This window comes from Pagrus pagrus (assembly GCF_965226575.1).
Source record: "Pagrus pagrus genome assembly, chromosome: 8".
Taxonomy (NCBI): domain Eukaryota; kingdom Metazoa; phylum Chordata; class Actinopteri; order Spariformes; family Sparidae; genus Pagrus; species Pagrus pagrus.
Window position 1 is genome coordinate 31,263,040 of NC_140192.1, and position 20,487 is coordinate 31,283,526.

A 20,487-nucleotide genomic window follows, 5' to 3' on the forward strand; every position below is an offset into this window, starting at 1 on the left:
TTGTAGTTTGGTTACATTGATAGCAAAGCAGGTAGCCCTTTTGAATTCATGAATAATGCAATAATGCATGAATGCACACATGTCAAAACAGCAGGACATTTTCCTGTTCTTGCTGTCCTGGGCATTGTATGTTGCTTTCCATTTCATGGTTCAGACCACTATGACAAGCATCCAAGTAGAGAAAAACCATCAGCAGGTTGTAAATTCAAGTCAGAGATACATGGAATTTTTCCTATTTTCTTATCTTCTACTTTGGCAATAAAAAAACACTGCTCAACTGTCGACAGATCCATCACTTGCATTGAAATCCTGCTGGTACATTTTTACATATAGTACCTTTTAAGTATTGGGGGTGTCACAATTTCCATTCTAAATTGAAAATCAATTAAAATTCACTTTCAATTTCATCAATTATGATATTCACAACTAGCTTAACGATATTCTACAGCTGCATTTCCTGACACTTATCCTGTGTGAACGAAGACTATCAACCAACTGGTACCTTGATTGTTTATTTTAAGAAGAGAGTTTACTCCTGGGGAAAGAACTAAACTGATGAGAATTGACATAGATCCTCTATCAATTTGATTGGGAAGAGGGATGACTTGGGACAGATTTGAGAGATGATACTTTGTGACAAACTGAATTTGTATTTATTGTTGAATCCCCAAAGGGTGGCAGTTTTTGAAAATACTGTACGTTGCACTGTGTCTGTACAGGTAACTGGCACACTCCATACTGTTAGACCTACCATCATCTGGGCAGCTTCCAACTGAGTAATCAGTATGTGGCTGAGATAGATAATAGATCATTTCCACTAGCATTCCCCTCTGAGGTGTGTATGTGTATATATTCTCCTCTTATCAGGGTCATACTGCCTCTCATCTGCAGCATCACCCAGGGTAACAGTCACAGTGATTATTGGTGCCAGGGTGGAAGGGTAATGAGATTAGAGTGAAGTACAGAGAGCAAGGCTCACTGGAGTTCAGAGGCAGTGTGGGAGTATGAGGGTCCTTCATGTAATTTCAAAGCTCTTCTCTTCTCTGTAGTTTTGATACTCTCTGATTTTCTAAATAGCTCTGAACAGAAACACTGAACTGTGTTTAAAGTTATGAAACACACAGTTTTCATAACTCATAACAGGAGATTTGGCAGCACTATGGTATATTATAGTATAGTATTACACACATACTATACCTAGCACAGTCTTTTTGCTATTCCATAATTATTTTTGTAGGGCTGCAACAAATCATAATTCTCATTGTAGATTTCCCTAACAATTAATTTTCCAATTTATTATTTGGGTCATACAATGTTAATATTACCAAATGTCTGACAATTCCCAAGTTGTGATATCTAGATATCTTGTTTCATTGACCATCCAAAATCTAAAGATATTATGTTTACTTTAATAAAACCAGATAATATGCATTTAAGAACCATTGAATTGTTGGCATTTTTGCCAAACAATTGATTACCAAAACATAACATTTATGTTGATTGACTCATCCTTTCAGTCTTAAGTATTAGAATAGAAAGCCACTAGGTGCTACGAAAAATCAAAAAAGGAAGATACCCCTAGAGCCTGCGAGAGTGGGGGCGTAAGATGGCTCACTGACTGACAACACGGTTACAGACCCAGGAACTGAAAAATGCGAGATAACCACAACAGCAACAGGGCACAGCTTCAGGTGTGCAGCTGCGGATGGGAGAAAGTAACATCGGCAAAGGGCGTTGCAGATCCACCAAGGGAAAAAAGGGTGCTTGAGAGGGCAGAGACAGAGGAATCACATTGACCAGTACTTCTTACGAAGCAACCTATCAAATCAGTCGAGTGACGTGAGGTCCCATTAACAGCAGTGGCGAAGGCTGAGTGAACCATTACCTCATACGTGAAGAAGTGGCTTGGCGTCCCACAATGAGCTGCATATAGAACTACATATGATGTGCTTCCATCACCAACGAACCTCCAGCAGTGGTTTGGGGAAGATCCAACACTTGTGCTCTGTCCAACACTGGCAACCCTCAAACATGTCATGACAGGATGTAAGACCAGCCCCACGCAAGGCCACTACACCTGGTGGCACAATCAGGTCCTCATGAGCCTGGCATCAGCTCTTCTAAGCAAACGGAGTGCGACCAACTCCTTGCCCCTAGGGGCACCAGTCAACTGAGGGCAACAACATTCAAAGGACAAGAAAGACCCAAACATCCTATAATCCAGCCAGAAACAGACAGACAGACAGACAGATAGATAGATAGATAGATAGATAGATAGATAGATAGATAGATATTAATATTAATCCCCAATGGGAAATTATGTTATCATAGCAGCGGGTACATTTAAGTACAAATACAATCAGAATACAAGGGCAAATATAGAAACAATAAAGTACTATATACAATATACAAAAAACAATGAAGTACTATATATAATAAAAAGCTTAAGAAGTTATAAAATAAAATAAAATACTGAGGTAAATAAAATAAAATGCTGAGGTATCGAGGAGTAAAGATAAGTGGAACATAAGGTGCAAGAGGATAAGGTGCAGTTTTATTTATAATATATTATATATTATTAATTATAATAATTTAAAGCGCAGAAATTATTTATGTGTTTTGGAGTGAGCGTTATTAAGTCTGATGGTACCAGGTGGGAATGATTTCCTGTGCCGTTCCTTTAGGCAGCGGGGTTGAATGAGTCTGTTGCTGAAGCTGTTTTTAAGCTTGTCCAGAGTTTTGTGGAGGGGGTAGGAGGCATTGTCCATGATTGCCAGCAGTTTTGCCAGCATCCTGTCCTCTACCACCTCCTCCAGAGTGACCAGCTTAGAGCCAACAACAGACCCTGCCTTCTTTATGAGTTTATTCAGTCTGTTAGCGTCCTTCTCTTTGATGCCCGCACCCCAGGACACCACAACGAAGAAGATGGTGCTACAGACAACAACAGACTGATAGAACATCTGGAACATCTGGTTGCAGATGTTAAAGGACCTGAGCCTCCTCAGGAAGTAAAGCCAGCTCAGGCCCTTCTTGTAGACTGCCTCCGTGTTTGTAGACCACTCCAGTTTATTGTCCAGCACAACACCCAGGTATTTGTATGATTCCACAATGTCAGCATCTGTCCCACCATTGCAGACTGGAGAGGGCGGGGGCTTGTTCCTCCTGAAGTCCACCACCATCTCTTTTGTCTTCGCCACGTTCAGCTGCAGGTGGTTCTCCCCACACCACTTAACAAAATTGTCGACCAGGTCCCTGTACTCATCCTCCCTCCCGCCCTCTACACGCCCCACAATGGCCGTGTCATCAGAGAATTTCTGCAGATGACACGTCTCAGTGCGGTACTTAAAGTCTGCAGTGTAGGTGGTGAAGAGCGCCAACGTTGCTGATCAGACGGTCAGACACAGTTCTGTAATCTCAAAAACTGCGGTCTGCCCGTCAAATAGTCATCGACCCATGTGACGAGGGGAGAATCCAACTGCATGTTCTCCAGTTTGGCCTTCAGCAGCCTGGGCTGGATGGTGTTGAAGGCACAGGAGAAGTCGAAGAACATGATGCGGACAGTGGTGTTGGGTCTATCCAGGGAGGAGTAGGCTTCCTGCAGCAGGTAGATGATTGCATTATTGACCCCAACATGGGGCTGATATGCAAACTTTAGGGGGTCCTGTGATGGGCACACTAGGGGTATGAGGTGTGCTAGAACTAGCCTCTCCAGGACCTTCATGATGTGAGAGGTCAGTGCGATCGGCCTGTAGTCATCCAGTGCCCCAGGACGTCCTTTTTTGGGCACTGGAACGAGGCAGGATGTTTTCCAAAGCACTGGCACTCTCTGAAGGTGGAGGCTCAGGTTGAAGAGGTGCTGGAGAACTCCACAGAGCTGGCTGGCACAGGCCTTCCGCATGTGAGGGCTGATGCAGTCCGGTCCAGCAGCTTTCCTCTGCTTGAGCCTCTCCAACTCTCTCCTCACCTGGCTGGCTGTGATGTGAAGTCCAGTCTGGGGGGTGGGGTGTGTGGCAGGGTCTGTGGTGGGTGACAGCAGGGGGGTGAGGGGTGGTGCAGAGTGGTGTCTGCTGCAGGAGTTGGTAGGGGGCAGTGGAGGGTGTGCAAGTGTCCTGGGGAGGGGGGTGTGAGAGAGTCTGCGGTGGGTGCCAGCAGGGGGGTGGGGGGTGGGGGTGAGGGAGGTGCTGAAAGCTGGTGTTTGCTGCGGGGGTTGGTGTGGGGCTGTGGGGGCTGTGTGGGTTGTGTCCTTGAATGGTTGCTCAGATGAGCAGCAGGGGGGCTGCTGGGGGTGGAGGAGCTGGAGTCAAACCTGTTGAAAGACTGGTTGAACTTGTTTGCTCATTGTTCATCTCCCTCAGCTGCTCCTCCACCTTTCCTCTGGAAGCCGGTTATCTCTCTCATCCAACTCTATACGTCCCTGGTGTTGTTGTTGTCCAGTTTGTATTCTTGTTTTCTCCTGTAGTTGTCCTTGCTCTCCCTGATGCTATGTTTGAGTTCGCTTTGAACACGCTTGAGCTCTGCTCGGTCCCCTGACCTAAAAGCCCTATTTTTCTCACTGAGATGCAGTCAGTAAGGCCATCAATGACTTTGCCGTGTGGTTTGTACAGGGCACCCCAGTCAGTGGCTTCCAGGGCCCCCTGCAGTGATTCCATGGCCTCGGGAGACCATTTCCTCACAATCCTCACTGTAACTGGTTGCTGCTGAACCACAGGCTTGTATGATGGAGAGAGCAGGACGAGGTTGTGATCTGACCTGCCCAGGGGAGGGAGGGCAGTGGAGCTTTATGCATCTTTAACATTTGCATACAGCAGATCTATTGTCTTATTGCGAAACGTTGGGAGTGTGGATGAGAGAGAAGTGGTTGAAGTCACCTGTGATGATGATAAAGGCTCCGGGGTATTCCGTCTGAAGTCCCGCGGTCACAGTGTGGATGACATCACATGCTGCTTCTGTGTTCCCAGATGGCGGAATGTAAACAGTGATGGCGATGACACTAGTAAACTGCAGACGCGCTCTTTCACAGAGATGTGCCCAGGGTGGCATCACCTGTTGTTTACAAGCACAGCGAGCCCCCCTCCTTTTTTCTTGCTGTTCGTGGTGGTGTCTTGGTCGGCTCGGACCGTGTGGAAGCCGGGGATGGTGGCATTGGAGTCCAGTATCCGCTTGTGTAGCCACGTTTCCATGAAACACATAATACTGGACTCTCTGTACTCCCCACAAGAGGGTTGGGGGCCTCAGGGCAATCAGCTAGTCGCGGTTGTAAACAATGCAGGCTGTATTGCAGGCATGGCTTCCAGTCATCAGGAGAGACCCAAGTACGAAAAAAGTTATAAGAAGGTGTTCAAACCGATAAAAAAGCATCTTGATGTGTGGATAATGTATAAATCCACAGCGCAGTGTACAGGTATGAAGAAAAACAAGCTAAAAACACAATAAAAACTCAGTAAAAACTATTAAGTACTGGGAGCTGCTACGATAGGCTGCCACTAGCATGGCACCATCTTGTAAGATGGACAACAGGACACTGGAGTATGGTCTATGACTGGACTAGTGGATATTGGCCAGCAATAGAACATAAATTGCTTTCACCAACCATAGGCTTGACCTGGTACTCTGGTCCCCATCACTGAAGACCGCTTACATCATAGAGCTCACAGTCCCATGGAAGGGGACTCTGTTGAGGAGACCTGTGTGCGTAAGAATCTGCACTATGCAGAGCTGGCAGCAGAAGCAAAATAATGGTTCTGGAATACAAAAGTCAACCTGGCCGAAGTGGGATGGAGGGGGTTTGTAGCATCTTCCACCATCAGACTTCTGAGAGAGCTAGGAATCCACGGGTAGGCTTTGCGGCAGACCATCAGAGCCATCCCAGAAGCGGCTGAAAGAAGCAGCTAATGAATATGGATCAAGCAGAAAGGCCCTTGCTGGGCAAACAAGGCAAGTCTCGTGAGCCATTGGGTAGGGAACACAAGCTCAGGTTTGTTCACCCTGCAGCTGGCTGCCTCTGGGTAGGCTGTCTAGTGTGAAGGCCGAAACGCCCATAACCCAGAGTTACACTACTGACGATTTGTCCCATTCTACCTGTTCTTGAGAACGCCCACCCACTGGAAGTGTTCACTGTCTATTGGATAACATCATGTCCTATGTTCTTGCTGACACAGAGCAGAGTGGCAAAGATGTATAAGAAGAAAGTGAGAGAGAAAGGATCGCACGTAATGAAATTTAAATAAAACTTGATATTTTTATCTGATTTAATGAACGCTTCATAGCAGCTTCTTAGCTGCTTTATGACTTTTGTGATCTGTTATCATTCATATTGTGTTTGCAGTGCTGAAAAGGACCAAGAAGAGTAAGAATGACCTCATCAACGCTGAGGAAGGCGAGGACCACTTCACTGACATCTCATCTGTTGGTGAGGACGCTACCTAAGACACAAAATCAGCATATCTGGAGCAGCAGCAGGTCTCCAAACTGTCCAACCTACTGTATAAACACATACAGTTCATTCTTGTTCTTACTACAAGTGGTTTTGTGACAGATTATCACAAGATTTTGTTGAGCTAAAATAGCTCAGCATGTAGAGAGCGAAATAGGAAACAGTAAAAAGATCTTGTGAAAAAAATGACAGTTTTCTATCAACTTCATCAATGGATGCACTCATTTTCCAAACACACTTTTTCACAATGGAAAAAGAATACTTTTTGGAATAAGTTTTGGAATTGGTCCAGTAGACCGCCTCAGCTGGCGGTTGCTGCATGACGACTGCAATGGCTGCAACGTAATCCTTTGGGGCAACTCCGATTGAGTTATGTCCACTAAATGTGCTTGTTTTTGCCACTGACAGACAAGTGTCTGACAAAATCACAGAAACAACTTCTGTTTGTGAGATCATCTGTTTTTTAAACCATCCTTGTTCAAGGAGAAGTCTTGCTCTGAAATCTCATGATTCGTGAGTTCTTGAAGAAGATAACAGTGGAAACATGATTCAGAGTTGGAGAGAGGAGTTTGGAGATTACTGTTGAACAGATTTTGATCGTCTAGATGAGGCAACAACTGTAACAACTCACCTTGTGAGATTTCAGAGCAAGGCTTCTCCTTGAGAGAGACTTGTCTTTCTGATTACAAAATGGCTCTTATTAATTAACAAAAAAGTCTCTCTGTAGGAATAGTTTTCGTAGTTTTATCAGACACTTTTAGTGGACATGAATTTGATGGTTGGAGTTGCCCCAAAGGATTACGTCACAGCCACTGCACTTGTATCGTGGCTGTCAGCTGAGGAGATCTATTGGACCAATTCCAAAACTTTTGGTAAGTATGAATAATTTACACACCAAAACATGTTAATATAGGGCACAGGTTTAAAAACACCAGAAGTCCCTTTTAAGGCTTAACTTTGCATGTGGTGACATTTCAAAAGTAAACCGTAGATTTTTTGAAATGTGTGTCTAAAACTACTTAACTACTACTAAAACTGGATGGATGGATGGATGGATGGGTAATGTGGGTCTTCAGGTGATACTGTATGAGTCAAATGTCTGGATTAAAATAGATCAGGAAATGATGAGCCCACTAGTCTTCCTGTACTCGTAATGAAATTCTAATAGAACAATTTTTCTCCTTTCCTTTTGTGTCCAGTCCCACATGACATTTGAGCTTAATATAAGTTACAGAAGGTTTAATATAGTACAGACTAAATGGAAGAAGGGTGGGGAGTGGTGGAGACCATGGCACTGTGATCTAGAAGATCTAAGGTCTTCACATTGGTTACATCACAGTTAAGGATCGTCAGAATATGGAAAAGCTTCTGCTGAGGCTGTATAAGTCAATTATATCACATTCAGTCTAGTTGTCCTTGTGGTTCTTCCCATCATTTTTACTGTGCCTTTGGAACTCACCTCTATAAAATAAAGGCTGGGTTGCACTGGAGATGCCAACTTCAAGCTGACAAGTACATTGCTCTGCAGTGAATTAATTGCAGCTTGTTTTGATGTAAAACAAGGCTCAGTTTCAAAGTACCTTCACTCAAACACAGTCTTGATTTGGTGAGACAACCTCAGTTTTAGACTCTGTAACTTTATTGCCATTTTGTGCGTTTGGTTCCAACTGCCCCCCCAGGGTCGCCATTCGCCCGGGCCAGCGTGAAGAGCAAGAACGAGAACTCATCTTACTTCAGGAGGAAAGAGAAAAGGATTCGCTTCACCATCCGCCGTCTGGTCAAGTCCCAGAGCTTCTACTGGACTGTGTTGTGTCTGGTTGGCCTCAACACGTTGTGTGTGGCCATAGTACACTATGACCAGCCTCTGTGGCTCACCTATGCACTGTGTGAGTACCAGCAGTATATTGTATAATTGTCATGTAAACCAATATGCCTATATTCAATCATTATATGTCTTACTAATATTATTATATTAAACCAATTATACATGCAGTAATGTTTTCAGTTTAAATGATTTGAAAGGGTCATTAAAGGGTTTTCCTCTACAGCCTTACTTGCTGGGAAAGGGCAGCGCATAAACAGTATATATCTTCATGTATTCTTTTTTCTTTATTATCTTTATAGCACTAGCCTGATGAGCAGGAACAGCTAAATGTAGCACTTTATTTCAAAAGTATTTTATTAACCACTTTTATATGTAGTCATGTCCAGGGTTTTGAGCAACCTTGACATGCACCACCAGTCGACAGCTTTACCAAGGTGGTGCTGGATCAAACACATTCAGCATTCACTTGTCGAGAAGTTTAGATTTAGACCAACCTCTTTTAAAGCCTGACTACTTCAACTGAAATGTAGCTGCTATTCCAAGTCCTGATTGTTTTCTACTATGCTAAGGCAGATCAAAAAACAATGACTGTAGATCTAGATAGGGAAAGGAAGAAACTGCAGAAACACGTGCAAACAAACATCACACGAGTACCATTGTACACTTCATAGACACACATGTGAGCAAACATAACTCACACATTATCATGGGAGCATACAGCAGTTGTTTATTCAAACAATAGACTCTTTCTGGGTCTTATTTGCTGTGGGCACAGCTGAACAGGTAGCGGTAGACCAGCTTTATTGAATTGCGGAAATCAGCAGGGAGGCCCTTTTTAACCCGGAGCATTGATCTGTGTGTTTTCATGTTGTCTCTGGACAGACCTGGCCGAGTTTGTATTCCTGGGCCTGTTTCTGGCAGAGATGTCCATGAAAATGTATGGCCTTGGACCCCAGAACTATTTCCACTCCTCATTCAACTGTTTCGACTTTGGGGTGAGTCATCCTGTTCGGCTGGGACTTCAATTAACCCACAGAGGGTTTTAGACTTTGAGCTTGTGTGGGGTAATTCAGATGATTCAGGACTGCAGGTCTGGTGTTCCAGGGACAAATGTGTTTGGTTAATGGCAGAATAGCAAACAATGATTGTGTTGATGTAGTAATTAATGAGTATTTGTGGAGGCCTGCTGCATTTATCAGATTGTGTTCACAGGTGATTATTGGCAGTATTTTTGAAGTGATCTGGGCTGCCATTAAACCCGGGGCCTCATTTGGGATAAGTGTCCTGCGGGCTCTGAGACTGCTCAGGATCTTCAAAGTCACCAAGTGAGTCTTCAGCCATGTCTGTCTATGTGCTAGAAATACTTATTATGCAATGATATATCTGCATATATTTATATGTGTGTATTTGTGTAGATACTGGAACTCTTTGAGGAATCTGGTGGTATCTCTGCTCAACTCCATGAAGTCTATCATCAGCCTGTTGTTCCTGCTCTTCCTCTTCATCGTGGTCTTTGCTCTTCTGGGCATGCAGCTGTTTGGTGGCCAGTGAGTAATTTGTGTCTAGAAGAAATCAAACACAGCTACTGTATTGATAAGATCAGTGGCTCCCATGTCGGGGTATAGTGAGCACCACAGCTTCTTGAGGGAGTTCTGGTGGCTCTTAATCAGGCCTTTCAAACCCGTTTCACGCAATTTGCACCAAAAATTGCACGTGCCAAAATAAGGCTGTGAAAAAGAGGAAGATTTTCTGGGGCATCAGGAGAAACGATTAAAAGTAGGGAGACTTCCACGCTAATCGTGAGTGTTGGCAGGTATGAAATTGTACCCTTTCCTCTCAGAGTTATAACTCTGTCATTTGAACACACAGATGTCATATACTGTGCATGCAAGCCCCTTTACAAGATTGTTGTTTGCTTGAAAACACAGAATTCATAAATATTTAAAGATTTTTAAAAAATATCTGTGTAATTTAAGCATTCAAAGTGATGACTCAGCTCTAGTCAACTTGGCTCATACAGTCCCACTGCCCTCTCAAACATCCCAGATTTCCCATAATAGCCCAGCCTGTCCTCTAGGGCCACCCTGATAATATCAAACCTGTTTGTATTTACAATTAAAGGTCTGGATGATTACATCATCACTTTCTGAACCAGACCACGACAACCAATGAGAGAGGCCTCCTGGTGCAGCTGACCATGCAGTCAGCAACAATAAACACTCCAGCCCTTGAGGCTAATGTTAGCTAGCATACTGCTGTTAACAGAAACCTGTGAACGCATCTCCCCTCTCATCCACACTTGTTTAACCTTCTGCTTTTGTTTTTTTTCTCACTGCAACGCATAACAACAGCAGGTTGTTGCAAATCAAATCAAATCAAATCAATTTTATTTATATATCCCAAAGTCACAATCACATTGCCTCAATGGGCTTTACAGTCTATACAGTGAATGACATCCTCTGTCCTTATACCCTCGATTCGAGTGAGGAAAAACTTGCCATGTTGATGGAAAAAAAAGACCCTTTTAACAGGGGAAAAAAGGACGATAGAAGAAACCTCAGGAAGAGCCACAGAGGAGGGATCCCTGTTCCAGTACGGACAGACATGCAATAGATGTTGCATGTACAGAAAAGAACAACAAATCACAGTTTACAAGTTGCATATACAGAATATCTGATACAAATTATAATATATGTAAAGTTTGTGGATCCAGGAGACGACTGAGCAGGACGAGGCATCGCCAAGTGGTGCCCGAGCAACACGACCTCCTGTCCACCGTGGTGACCTGGAAGAGGGCAGGCCACACAGGATAATTAGCAATAGAGAGATCAGAGTGAAGAGGCATCAACATTTACAGAAATACAGATATAAGGAGATAGTGAAACAGAGGAGAGCAATGATCCAGCGGAGCCCAGGGTGTGACAATCCAGATCCGACAGTATGTGAGGCAGCAGGAGCCAGGAGAGGTAGATGGTCCCAGGGGCCCATGCTCCATCAGAAGGGAGCCTGAATGAATGAGGAGGAGGAAGCTGTAGAGAGTGAGAGAGCGACACAGCTTGCAGCTTGTGGGGACAGAAAACAAACAAAAGTTAGAGAAATGCAATGTTAATCAGAATAAACAGATTGTTTCTCGTCGGCAGGACAATGTGAATTCTAATACTATAGGTAACTCAATGAGACTGAGACTGACCCACTGAAGAAGCTAGCAATTCACCACGCTAATCTCCATTTTGTTTACGTCTGCTTCCCCATGAGATCATATGAGAGGGATCATGTGTGAGTCCACCTTTATTATATAATTTGATTTATGTAGCACTTTTAAAAACAAAGTTACAAAATGCTGTGCATACATAACACATAGCAAAACAATGGAAGAGTCACAAGGAAAAGCAAGTACAGAGCATGGAACTAAAATAGAACAAAGATAAAAGCATCTAAATCAGGGGTTTAAAGCAGCTTTACAGCAGTGTGTTTTAAGGAGTGATTTAAAATGGGGCACTGATTCAGCAGCCCTGATCTCCTCAGGAAGTCTGGGGGCACAAGTGACAAAGTGACAAAATCAATGAAAATCAGATTTTGTTTTACACTACGAATGTTGTCAAGTTTTTGACATTAATAAAGCTCAGAATGTCCCATAAACATGTTTATTGTATCCCTGGAACACCAACACTCTATCCAATCACTGAGAGATATTTACTGTGTGTTGAAAATCTGTGACATCACGTAAAATTTTAAATATTAGTTTAGTTTTATTTGAAATAGAAAAATGAAAAATACTACTGACCTGCCAATTGAAGACATTTCTGAGACGGGAAGAATCTGTAAAAGGTAAAAACTGTTCAAAAACAACTAAGAGCACTGAAAAGAAATAAGTGAGAACAAATATTTTGCCATTTATACAAAAAACATAGATGTAGCAACATGATTCAGCTTTCAGTCGCTGTCAGCATCTCTTTGCATTTAGATATAGTGGGACATATTCATTACTGATTACTTTACAACCTTTAAATCTAATTTTGATTAAAGAAGTTGAAGAAAATAAAAGAATGTGAAGAATTAGAAGTAAATGAAAGCATGGTTCACAGGCTCCTAAGACAAATGTTTTCCCTCTCTACTTTCTGTGGTTGTCTCTTAATGAGATCCAGACTAAAGAAAACGACACAAGACAAATTCAGCTGGCATTCCGACCTGCTCTATCTGCATCCCTCACGTTGAGGAGGGATCTAATTAGGTCTCAGTAGACAGACAGAGATACAAAATGTCAGCATTAGCACAACTCACCCATTTGAGAAGAATTTGCATTTGGAGATCAGCCTTAAGGTCTCACACACAAGGCAGTCAGACAGCTCAAATGTAATAGGCCTATATTGTGCTATGATAATGTACAGCGGCCTAATGGAGGGGGCAGTACGCTGCTCCATCCTCCAGTAGGTGGAGAAGTGGATGTGACTGTGTTGTGTCTTTGAGGCTTGATCACATTCTGTGTGTCGTCTCCCCACAGGTTTAATTTCGAAGACGAAACGCCGACAACCAACTTTGACACATTCCCTGCAGCAATTCTCACCGTCTTCCAGGTAAAGGTCAACTCCATCATGCTTCTCTTCTCTTTCTTTATTTGTACCGCTGAACTGGACTCAGCAACCAGCCTGTGTCTCTCCTGCAGATCCTAACAGGGGAGGACTGGAACGCAGTCATGTACCATGGGATTGAATCACAGGGGGGTGTTCGCAGGGGAATGTTCTCCTCCATTTATTTCATCGTTCTCACTCTCTTTGGAAACTGTATCCTGGCCGACTGATCCAAATTGATTCAGCTTTGTGGCTGTCCGGCAGCCGTACAGCACTGTGAAAGAATTGATAATTGATTTTTTTAAAAAGCTGCAATTATAGATTTTGATTCTATGTTCATCAATCATTTGATAATTTCCTGAGACCACAAATAACCAGACACTCTCCTCAACGTGTTCTTGGCCATCGCTGTCGATAACCTCGCAAATGCCCAGGAGCTCACTAAGGTACAGTATTTGTTTATGCTGGCTTTATAGCAATGTACAGCAGAGGACTAAATCCATAAATACAATTCCTTTAACTTAGATCAAATCCCACAGGCACATGGCCTTTTACCCCATTTTTATCCTAGATAGTGAATGTTTGCAGGTTATGAGAGTATCTTGGTTTACTGGTGTCAGCATGACTGATGTAAATCTAGTTCAGTAACTCATCATAATGAACGGGCAGCTGCTAAGAAGATATGTGTCAACTATGTGAGAAGCTTTTGTAAGATCTATTCTTAACATAGGTTGTCCAGGTGTAAATCCTCCCGGGTAAGTGCTAAGTAGATATTATTTATAAAACTGGAGGAATCATCAGTAAATTGACTTAGATCCCTAAACGTGCTGAAATAGAAACCTTGACCAGCATGAACAAATAATGTTTGGTTGCTGGAAAATGCTGGCTAAAACTCTGAGGGGTGGTAGAATCACCTGTACTATAATAGCTCTTGATAATTCAGCATAATGTACATTTACACGATCAACAGAGTCATGTCATACTCACCACTCACCAACTGCTGCTCTCAGTTCCTCTTCTCTAGCACAAATGCTGTTTTTATCCACCTATTTATTTCAGTTGCTTCACTTTCACTTAAAGATGACCAGGAAAGGGAGGCAGTGTGCCCATTTAACTGCTGTAAGACTTTTGATGTAAATATCTGATAAATAAATATCTAAAAAAATGAATTAAAAAAACCAACATAAACTAAGGACCAGCACAGAAGTTCCGCAGAACTCACCTTGTTACTCAGATCTTGGTCTGAAGGTCATAATATAGATAAATAATATTAATCCTATAAAAAAGACTTGCTCTATGTGCTGTATGTATGTATGTTTGTTCTTGCACCTACCGTCCAGGACGAAGAGGAGCAAGAGGAGGCCATCAATAAGAAGCTTGCACTGCAGAAGGCCAAGGAGGTAAAGGAGGTCAGCCCCATGTCGGCCGCTAACATTTCCATCACAGCGTAAGTCAGCCTCTTCTAATGTTTGCTCTGGCTTCCTGAAATATCTGTTCCCACTCAACAGACATGAACAGAAGATAAAACAGGCAGTAATTCTGGGAACCTTTGCTGTGCAGCTAACTTGCTGCAGACCAGTTCACCGTTGTGTCCATACACAAGACTCTGCTCATGTATAAAGAATTATAATATTAAAGCCATAATAATCCAACCTTCCCCAGTGTCCAGACCCTTATCCCCATCCTGAAAAAATACAGACGGAAGAAGGGCAGAAATTAAATAAAGTCTTTACATTAAATAATTCAACATGTAAATGACACATCAGGACAAATCCATGGCTGTATCATTTATAATCTGTTTATAGCCTAAATGTAGAATCTCAACATAGCTGTTCAATTTCCTTTTTCTTTCTGTCGTGCCCTGTTTCTCTGTCTGTATGAACACAAACAGAGACAACCTGGTCTAATTTTCTTTCACTGTTCACTGTTACCGTGCATGTTTGTAGCTCTCTAATGTGATGAAGACAAGCTCTTGTTGGAACATAGCATAATGTTGACTGACCCCCTCAGAGTCAATGTCCCAGTGATAGTTAATGTAAATCTCACCGCCCACACACATTCTGTTCTTCACTTCTTTACTTCACAAGGCAGTTCCCTGTTTTCTGTCTCCCAGGTGACCTCTGCTGTAGTTTTCTGCACGGTCCCTAAGAAACATCAGAACATCAACACACAAAATACTACTAAGAGAATTGATAGATATTTTACACCCTCTCAAACAGACAGTATGACAATGATATCCTATGGTGATGTTGACATGCAACCACAGAGGGCCCTTGAAACCACACACATACAACATATGTAATATTGGGATAGACAGATATTTAAGGAAAAGCTTTTCACTTCAGACACATGCAGCAGCTATTGTGCAATTACATGAAGTTGTTCACAAGGCTGGTTCTGGACTTACTGTAGATTGCCTAAGCAGTACAGTATATGAATAATGTCATTGTCTAGTTAGTTTACTTGGTAGCTTCAACTGGGATTCAATGTGTGTTGTTTTACTCTTGTTTTAAATACTTTCCTTTACCATTTTGAATTACAGATACTGTCCGTTTACTGTTTGATATTCTGTAACAAACTGTGCTTGTAGGCATTAACTGTCGATACTCATTTGTATACATAGAGTTTGTTTAACACAAACATAAGAGTGCTGTTCTGGAGACATAAATAGTCTTGGTGAAGTTGAACCACAGTGAGAAGGGTCAAATATACTTCTTGAGAACTTGGTACATTGTAACTACCCTACGGTTTGGAAAAAGGAAAAATATATACACCTTAAGTCTTGAGGCACTGGCTCATGCACATAATGGACATCCAGAGGTTAACGTTTAACATTTTGAGTTATCATCATTTCCGGATCCTTCAAAATTGATCCTGACAAAATCAGAATGACTCTAAAATCCCTTTGTAAATCTGCTACTTTGTTTTCCGAGGCTGAAAGAGGGAAATTTGATTATTATGGCAATGACTTTAACTTCATTCAAAGTTGCACTAATCAATATTTTTGTATATTTAATAGATAAAATATATAGTTAGCCAAATAGTGTATGGATATTTTTCAGCCAGAATGGTATTCTGTATCCAGAGTAGCTTTAACACTACAAATAGCTGTACAGTTCAATTAGATTTCTCATCACTAGCTACAGTGAACTTTGTCCTGTTTATGTATTTCAGCAGAACCCTACTCTGTCATATCTGGGCTTTAATAGTATTTCCCTTTCTCATTGTAGCAAAAAAACTGAACAAACTGTCACTGTGGCAGTCAAAATGTCCCTGATGGTCCATTGTGTGACACTTCCTTTCTGGTCCCATCTTAGCCTTGTGTTTCTGAGCTTTGACTGTCCATTGCATTGAAATGTGATGGGAGGCTAAAGGACACAGCGAAGACGGAGAAATGTCGAATTGTGTCTAGCTGTTTCTCTGATTTCATCCTATATGATGTTCCCCCTACCCCATTTTTGTTTTGTGCATGTGCAGTTTTCTAACACGCAGTCGAGGTAACGCGCACTCTAGCAGCTCATCCATCTGCAGCGTTAACTCACTGTGAGTTATTACCTCTCTGTTATAATGTTTAAATCCTCCCATTACCCTTCTCTCATCCCTCTTCTGCCACTGCCCTGTCGTCTTCTGCTGTCATTATTATGTCATTCTTCTGTGTGGATTGCCCATAAGGACGTGGCAGCTCTTTAGTGCTCACACCTCCTGATAGAGCTGCGTGTGTGTTTCAGAGTTTCCATTCCTGTATTATTATTTTTTTTATTTCTCTGTGATCGAAAAGTGTCATGAGTGTGTGTGTGTTGGTGATCATGGTATCTGACTGTGTGTTTGTTTTTTCAGTGACTGCACCTCTTCTGTAGATTTCAATATATCATTGTTCATATTGTACATGTTCATTGTGTATATTTGATTCATTTTTATCAAGCTGGTTGTAAATATGTGTTGTATGTTATAACTGTTATGTTAGCTTTATATTTGAAGGCTTTTAAAGATTAACATCCTCAATAACATAGAAACCAATGAACAGGGTAGAGAAGTCAAAAAGTAACAAGAGAATATGTCTCTCAACACCTGTAAACACACCAATTTTACCTGTGTAAAATTGGTGGTTACTGTTTAAATTTCAATAAATGATAACTGTACATCATAGCTCAAATAACAGATGGAGAGATTGGGTAGATTTGAGACCAAGGCTAAAAATAGCATTAGTAATAATGACAATTTGCTGTAACCCCACTGCTCCAGTCCACATTATTTCCCTGCTTCTTTTTAGCGAAAACGATTTCTGTTGTGTTTTTTGTATAATTTTGCGTCTCTATAGTACATGTTTCTCCCCTTGTCAGTTTCCCGAAGTTTATTTGCCCCATCTGTGCTTTTGTCTGTAACCTGTTGCTGTCCTTCTGAAGTTCCTTCTCTCCCTCTGTTTGTTTCAATGTTGCTCCCTTTATGTGTTTGTAGGAGTTATGTCTGCACCCCAGTCCATCACTACCTGAGGTAAACCCAACCGCCTACTAGCAAGGTGGTCGATGATGTTGATTACACACATACATGCACAACCATGTTCTCATTATTTACATTCTTAAAACCAAGACCACATTAATAAAACTGAGCTGCCCTGCATTCTTGTCATGCACACCTTGCTATTGGCTTCTCTGTTCATTCAGTGAGTCCTGTACCATGTTGTCCATCCACCTCTTAGCAGGAGTTCTTAAAGTGTAGTGTGTAGTACAGTGTGCTTTACATATGTAGAATATATGTATGTTGTGCATATTTAGGAAGTGAGTACAAAGAATGTAAGGGCAGGATGATAGAGAGTTGAGAACATGAGATGAAGTTATTTATCTGTTCCTAATCTGTATAGTGTCTGATGAAATGCCACAGTAAGGGATGGCACTGTAACATGTAACTTCACACTCTAGAATAAGGTGAAGAGATATCACTGTTTTTATTTCACAAAGTATCAAAAGTGCATGCATTCAGCCATTTCCAAGTACTGTAGCTATTAAACACAGGCACTGACAGAAAAAAGTAGCATGTCCATGCATGGTAATGTGGCCATGCTTGGCCTTTGTTCAGGCATATCCATGGCCGAGCTGTCGCCACAGTAGGCTGTGATAGATGGACCCTGTGGTTTGCTGTGTTGAAAGCTTCATTGCACCTCGGTCATACTGTAAATCATTCAGCATGAAGGGACTGTGTGCCATCATGAAATGTAAAATGGAATATACTGCTGATTTTATGTACCATGAAGTCATAAAGTGTAAAGTACATAAACATGAATGTGTCACGCCTTAGAAGAGGCCATGCCTGTCAGTGTAATGGAAATGTTAATATCCTTTGTAGATGACAAACTCTTGTAACAAATTGTGGCACTGACATCAAAGTACAGGGTTTATAAAATGGTTTACACAGTATTTTATATGGTAGTATCACTCTCAGTGGTTTTGATTTGTCTGGTTCTTCTGCCCCTCCCTAGTAAGGAGCAGCAGAAGTCAGTGAAGGCAATGTCAGTGTGGGAGCAGAGGGCCAACCAGCTGAGGAGGCAGAACCGGGCGAGCTGCGAGGCCCTCTACTGTGAGCTGGAGCCTGAGGAGCGTCTCCGACTGTCCTCGGCCCTCCACATCCGGCCCGACATGAAGACCCACCTCGACCGGCCGCTGGTTGTTGAACATCGTGATGGGCCTTTGCTGAGTGGCCACCAGCACCACCATCACAAGGCCTGCATGCCAGAGGAGGCTGAGACCACTGCCGACCCTCCTCCTGTGTCTCACCAGCCCCGCCGCCACCACCGCCACAGAGAGAGGACGAGAGAGGAGACAAACGACAACGGCGACACAGGTAAGGATGGAGGGCACCACGTGCATCACAGCCGCTCCAAAGACTACGATGGCAGTCACAACAAGGAGGGGAAGAGCGAAAGGTCCCGCAGCCGAGAGGGAGGCAGGAGGCATCACCATCAGAACTCAGTGGACGACAGCGGAGGTGGAGGAGTCACGAGCGAGAGAGAGCATCGGCATCATCATTCACACAGGCAGTCCCGAGGGGGCAATGGTACTGTGAACGGTGGAGGGAGGGGGGAGCGGAGATCCCGCCACAAAGCTGGACGTTCATCTCACAGGGATGGGGATAAGAATTCCAGAGGAGACAGTGGTGTCAATGGAGAAAGGAGGAGACATCGGAACCCTGGATCCAGGGGCCAATCCACAGTCGAAGGAGAGGAGTCCAACGGGAGAGAGAAGACACACTGTCACAGGTAAAAATCTGAACATCTGCATAGTGGATGCTCTTTTCTCCGAACAGTGACTTTACAGGACTGTGAGCTTGTTAAAGCTTACAGTGGATAACTACAGATTCAGTTTCTTAGTCAGCTTTCAACAACTGTTCACTGTACAGTCAGAAAGTGTCCAGAAAAAGGCACCTTTTCTTTTAGCTCTCTACTCAAGTACATGGATTTGAAATGAAACAAAAACTATGAGGTTAAAATTGTTGACTCTCAGGTTTAATCTGAGAGTGTATATATCCACATTAGTTAAACAGTGTTGGAATTGTTGCCCTACAGTTTGGGAGAGGTGGATAGTCATGTCACTGTGTCAGCCAGACATGTGACTCAAGTCATTTGGTCAATCAAGTCCAAATTTTTTTCTTGGGCAAGTCAAGTCCCTAGTCAAGTCACTTTTTAACAATATTATTGGCCAATTTGTCTAACCTGTTCAAAAAGTATGACAATTAATTGTCTGTGTATTACCATGACTGATATTAATACCTGTGCCTTATGTCGTCTAGTTTCAGCCCGCTACAGCCTCTGAAAGACAGTAGTGTCAGCAGGTCTCAGCACCAGCCACCAGCCAGCTGTGAAAGAACAGATTGTATCTGGCTAACGTTAGCTAACATCTGCTTTCAGCCCAGTGGCGGTCCTAGCTTACATGACACCCTGGGCGAACCTCACCTTCAGCACCGCCCACTCCCCACACGGCAACATGACATAGTTAACTTGACGTGTAAATGAGCAAAAGAAAAAACAGATGAAATGAATGCAAACAAATTTAAGGCACCGGGGTTGATCTGCCGCGATAAGCCCAGAGGTGGCTGCTACAGAGCCGGTTACTGTGGGCGACTGTATTTATAATTTATTTTTGTGGGCGCTCATGCCGCCCATCCACGAATGCTGCCCTGGGCGGCTGCCCATATTGCCCATATGAGAAACCGCCCTTGCTTCAGCCCCTCACAGACACTTACCGATCCAAATGAGTCTTCAAATGGCGAACAAAGTTTGATGTTGTAGTGTGGCTGTCAGAAATCTTCGATGAGCAGCTCTTGCATTCAGCAGTTCACTTTTTTCCTTCTCATATGAAATGTTTTAATCTGAAAGTGATTCTCAAGTAATTTATCTTCTGCCAAGTAGGGCTGGGCGATTAATTGAATTTTGATTTCGATTACGATTTTGGCTTCCCTCGATCATGAAAACAAGATAATCGTTATAAAACAATCATTCTGCCGCACGCCGTGTCTTGTGTGGTAAATGCAGCGAACCCTTCCATCTCCACCTGTGCGCTCCGCTCCGCCCGCCCCCGCCTGAAAATTTTCGCTTTCAGCCACGCCGGTGCGTATTGCCAGTGGGTGTTTGGAAAAAACGTGTAGAAGATGACGGTAGAAGATGGCAGAAA

The 20,487-nt window shown here is 42.9% G+C and overlaps 1 protein-coding gene across 1 annotated transcript in view; it reads left to right on the plus strand.

Annotated features, from left to right (window-relative positions):
* The window catches only part of cacna1ba (calcium channel, voltage-dependent, N type, alpha 1B subunit, a), a 164,533-nt gene that overhangs the window by 78,735 nt on the left and 65,311 nt on the right, over positions 1–20,487 (plus strand). The window contains exons 10-21 of the mRNA XM_084359949.1: positions 6,326–6,409; positions 8,104–8,319; positions 9,141–9,253; positions 9,471–9,583; positions 9,674–9,805; positions 12,760–12,832; positions 12,922–13,039; positions 13,205–13,272; positions 14,167–14,273; positions 16,304–16,369; positions 17,282–17,317; positions 18,300–19,076. Coding sequence (XP_084216075.1) covers positions 6,326–6,409; positions 8,104–8,319; positions 9,141–9,253; positions 9,471–9,583; positions 9,674–9,805; positions 12,760–12,832; positions 12,922–13,039; positions 13,205–13,272; positions 14,167–14,273; positions 16,304–16,369; positions 17,282–17,317; positions 18,300–19,076 — 1,903 coding nt within the window. The remainder of the gene's footprint in view (positions 1–6,325; positions 6,410–8,103; positions 8,320–9,140; positions 9,254–9,470; positions 9,584–9,673; positions 9,806–12,759; positions 12,833–12,921; positions 13,040–13,204; positions 13,273–14,166; positions 14,274–16,303; positions 16,370–17,281; positions 17,318–18,299; positions 19,077–20,487) is intronic.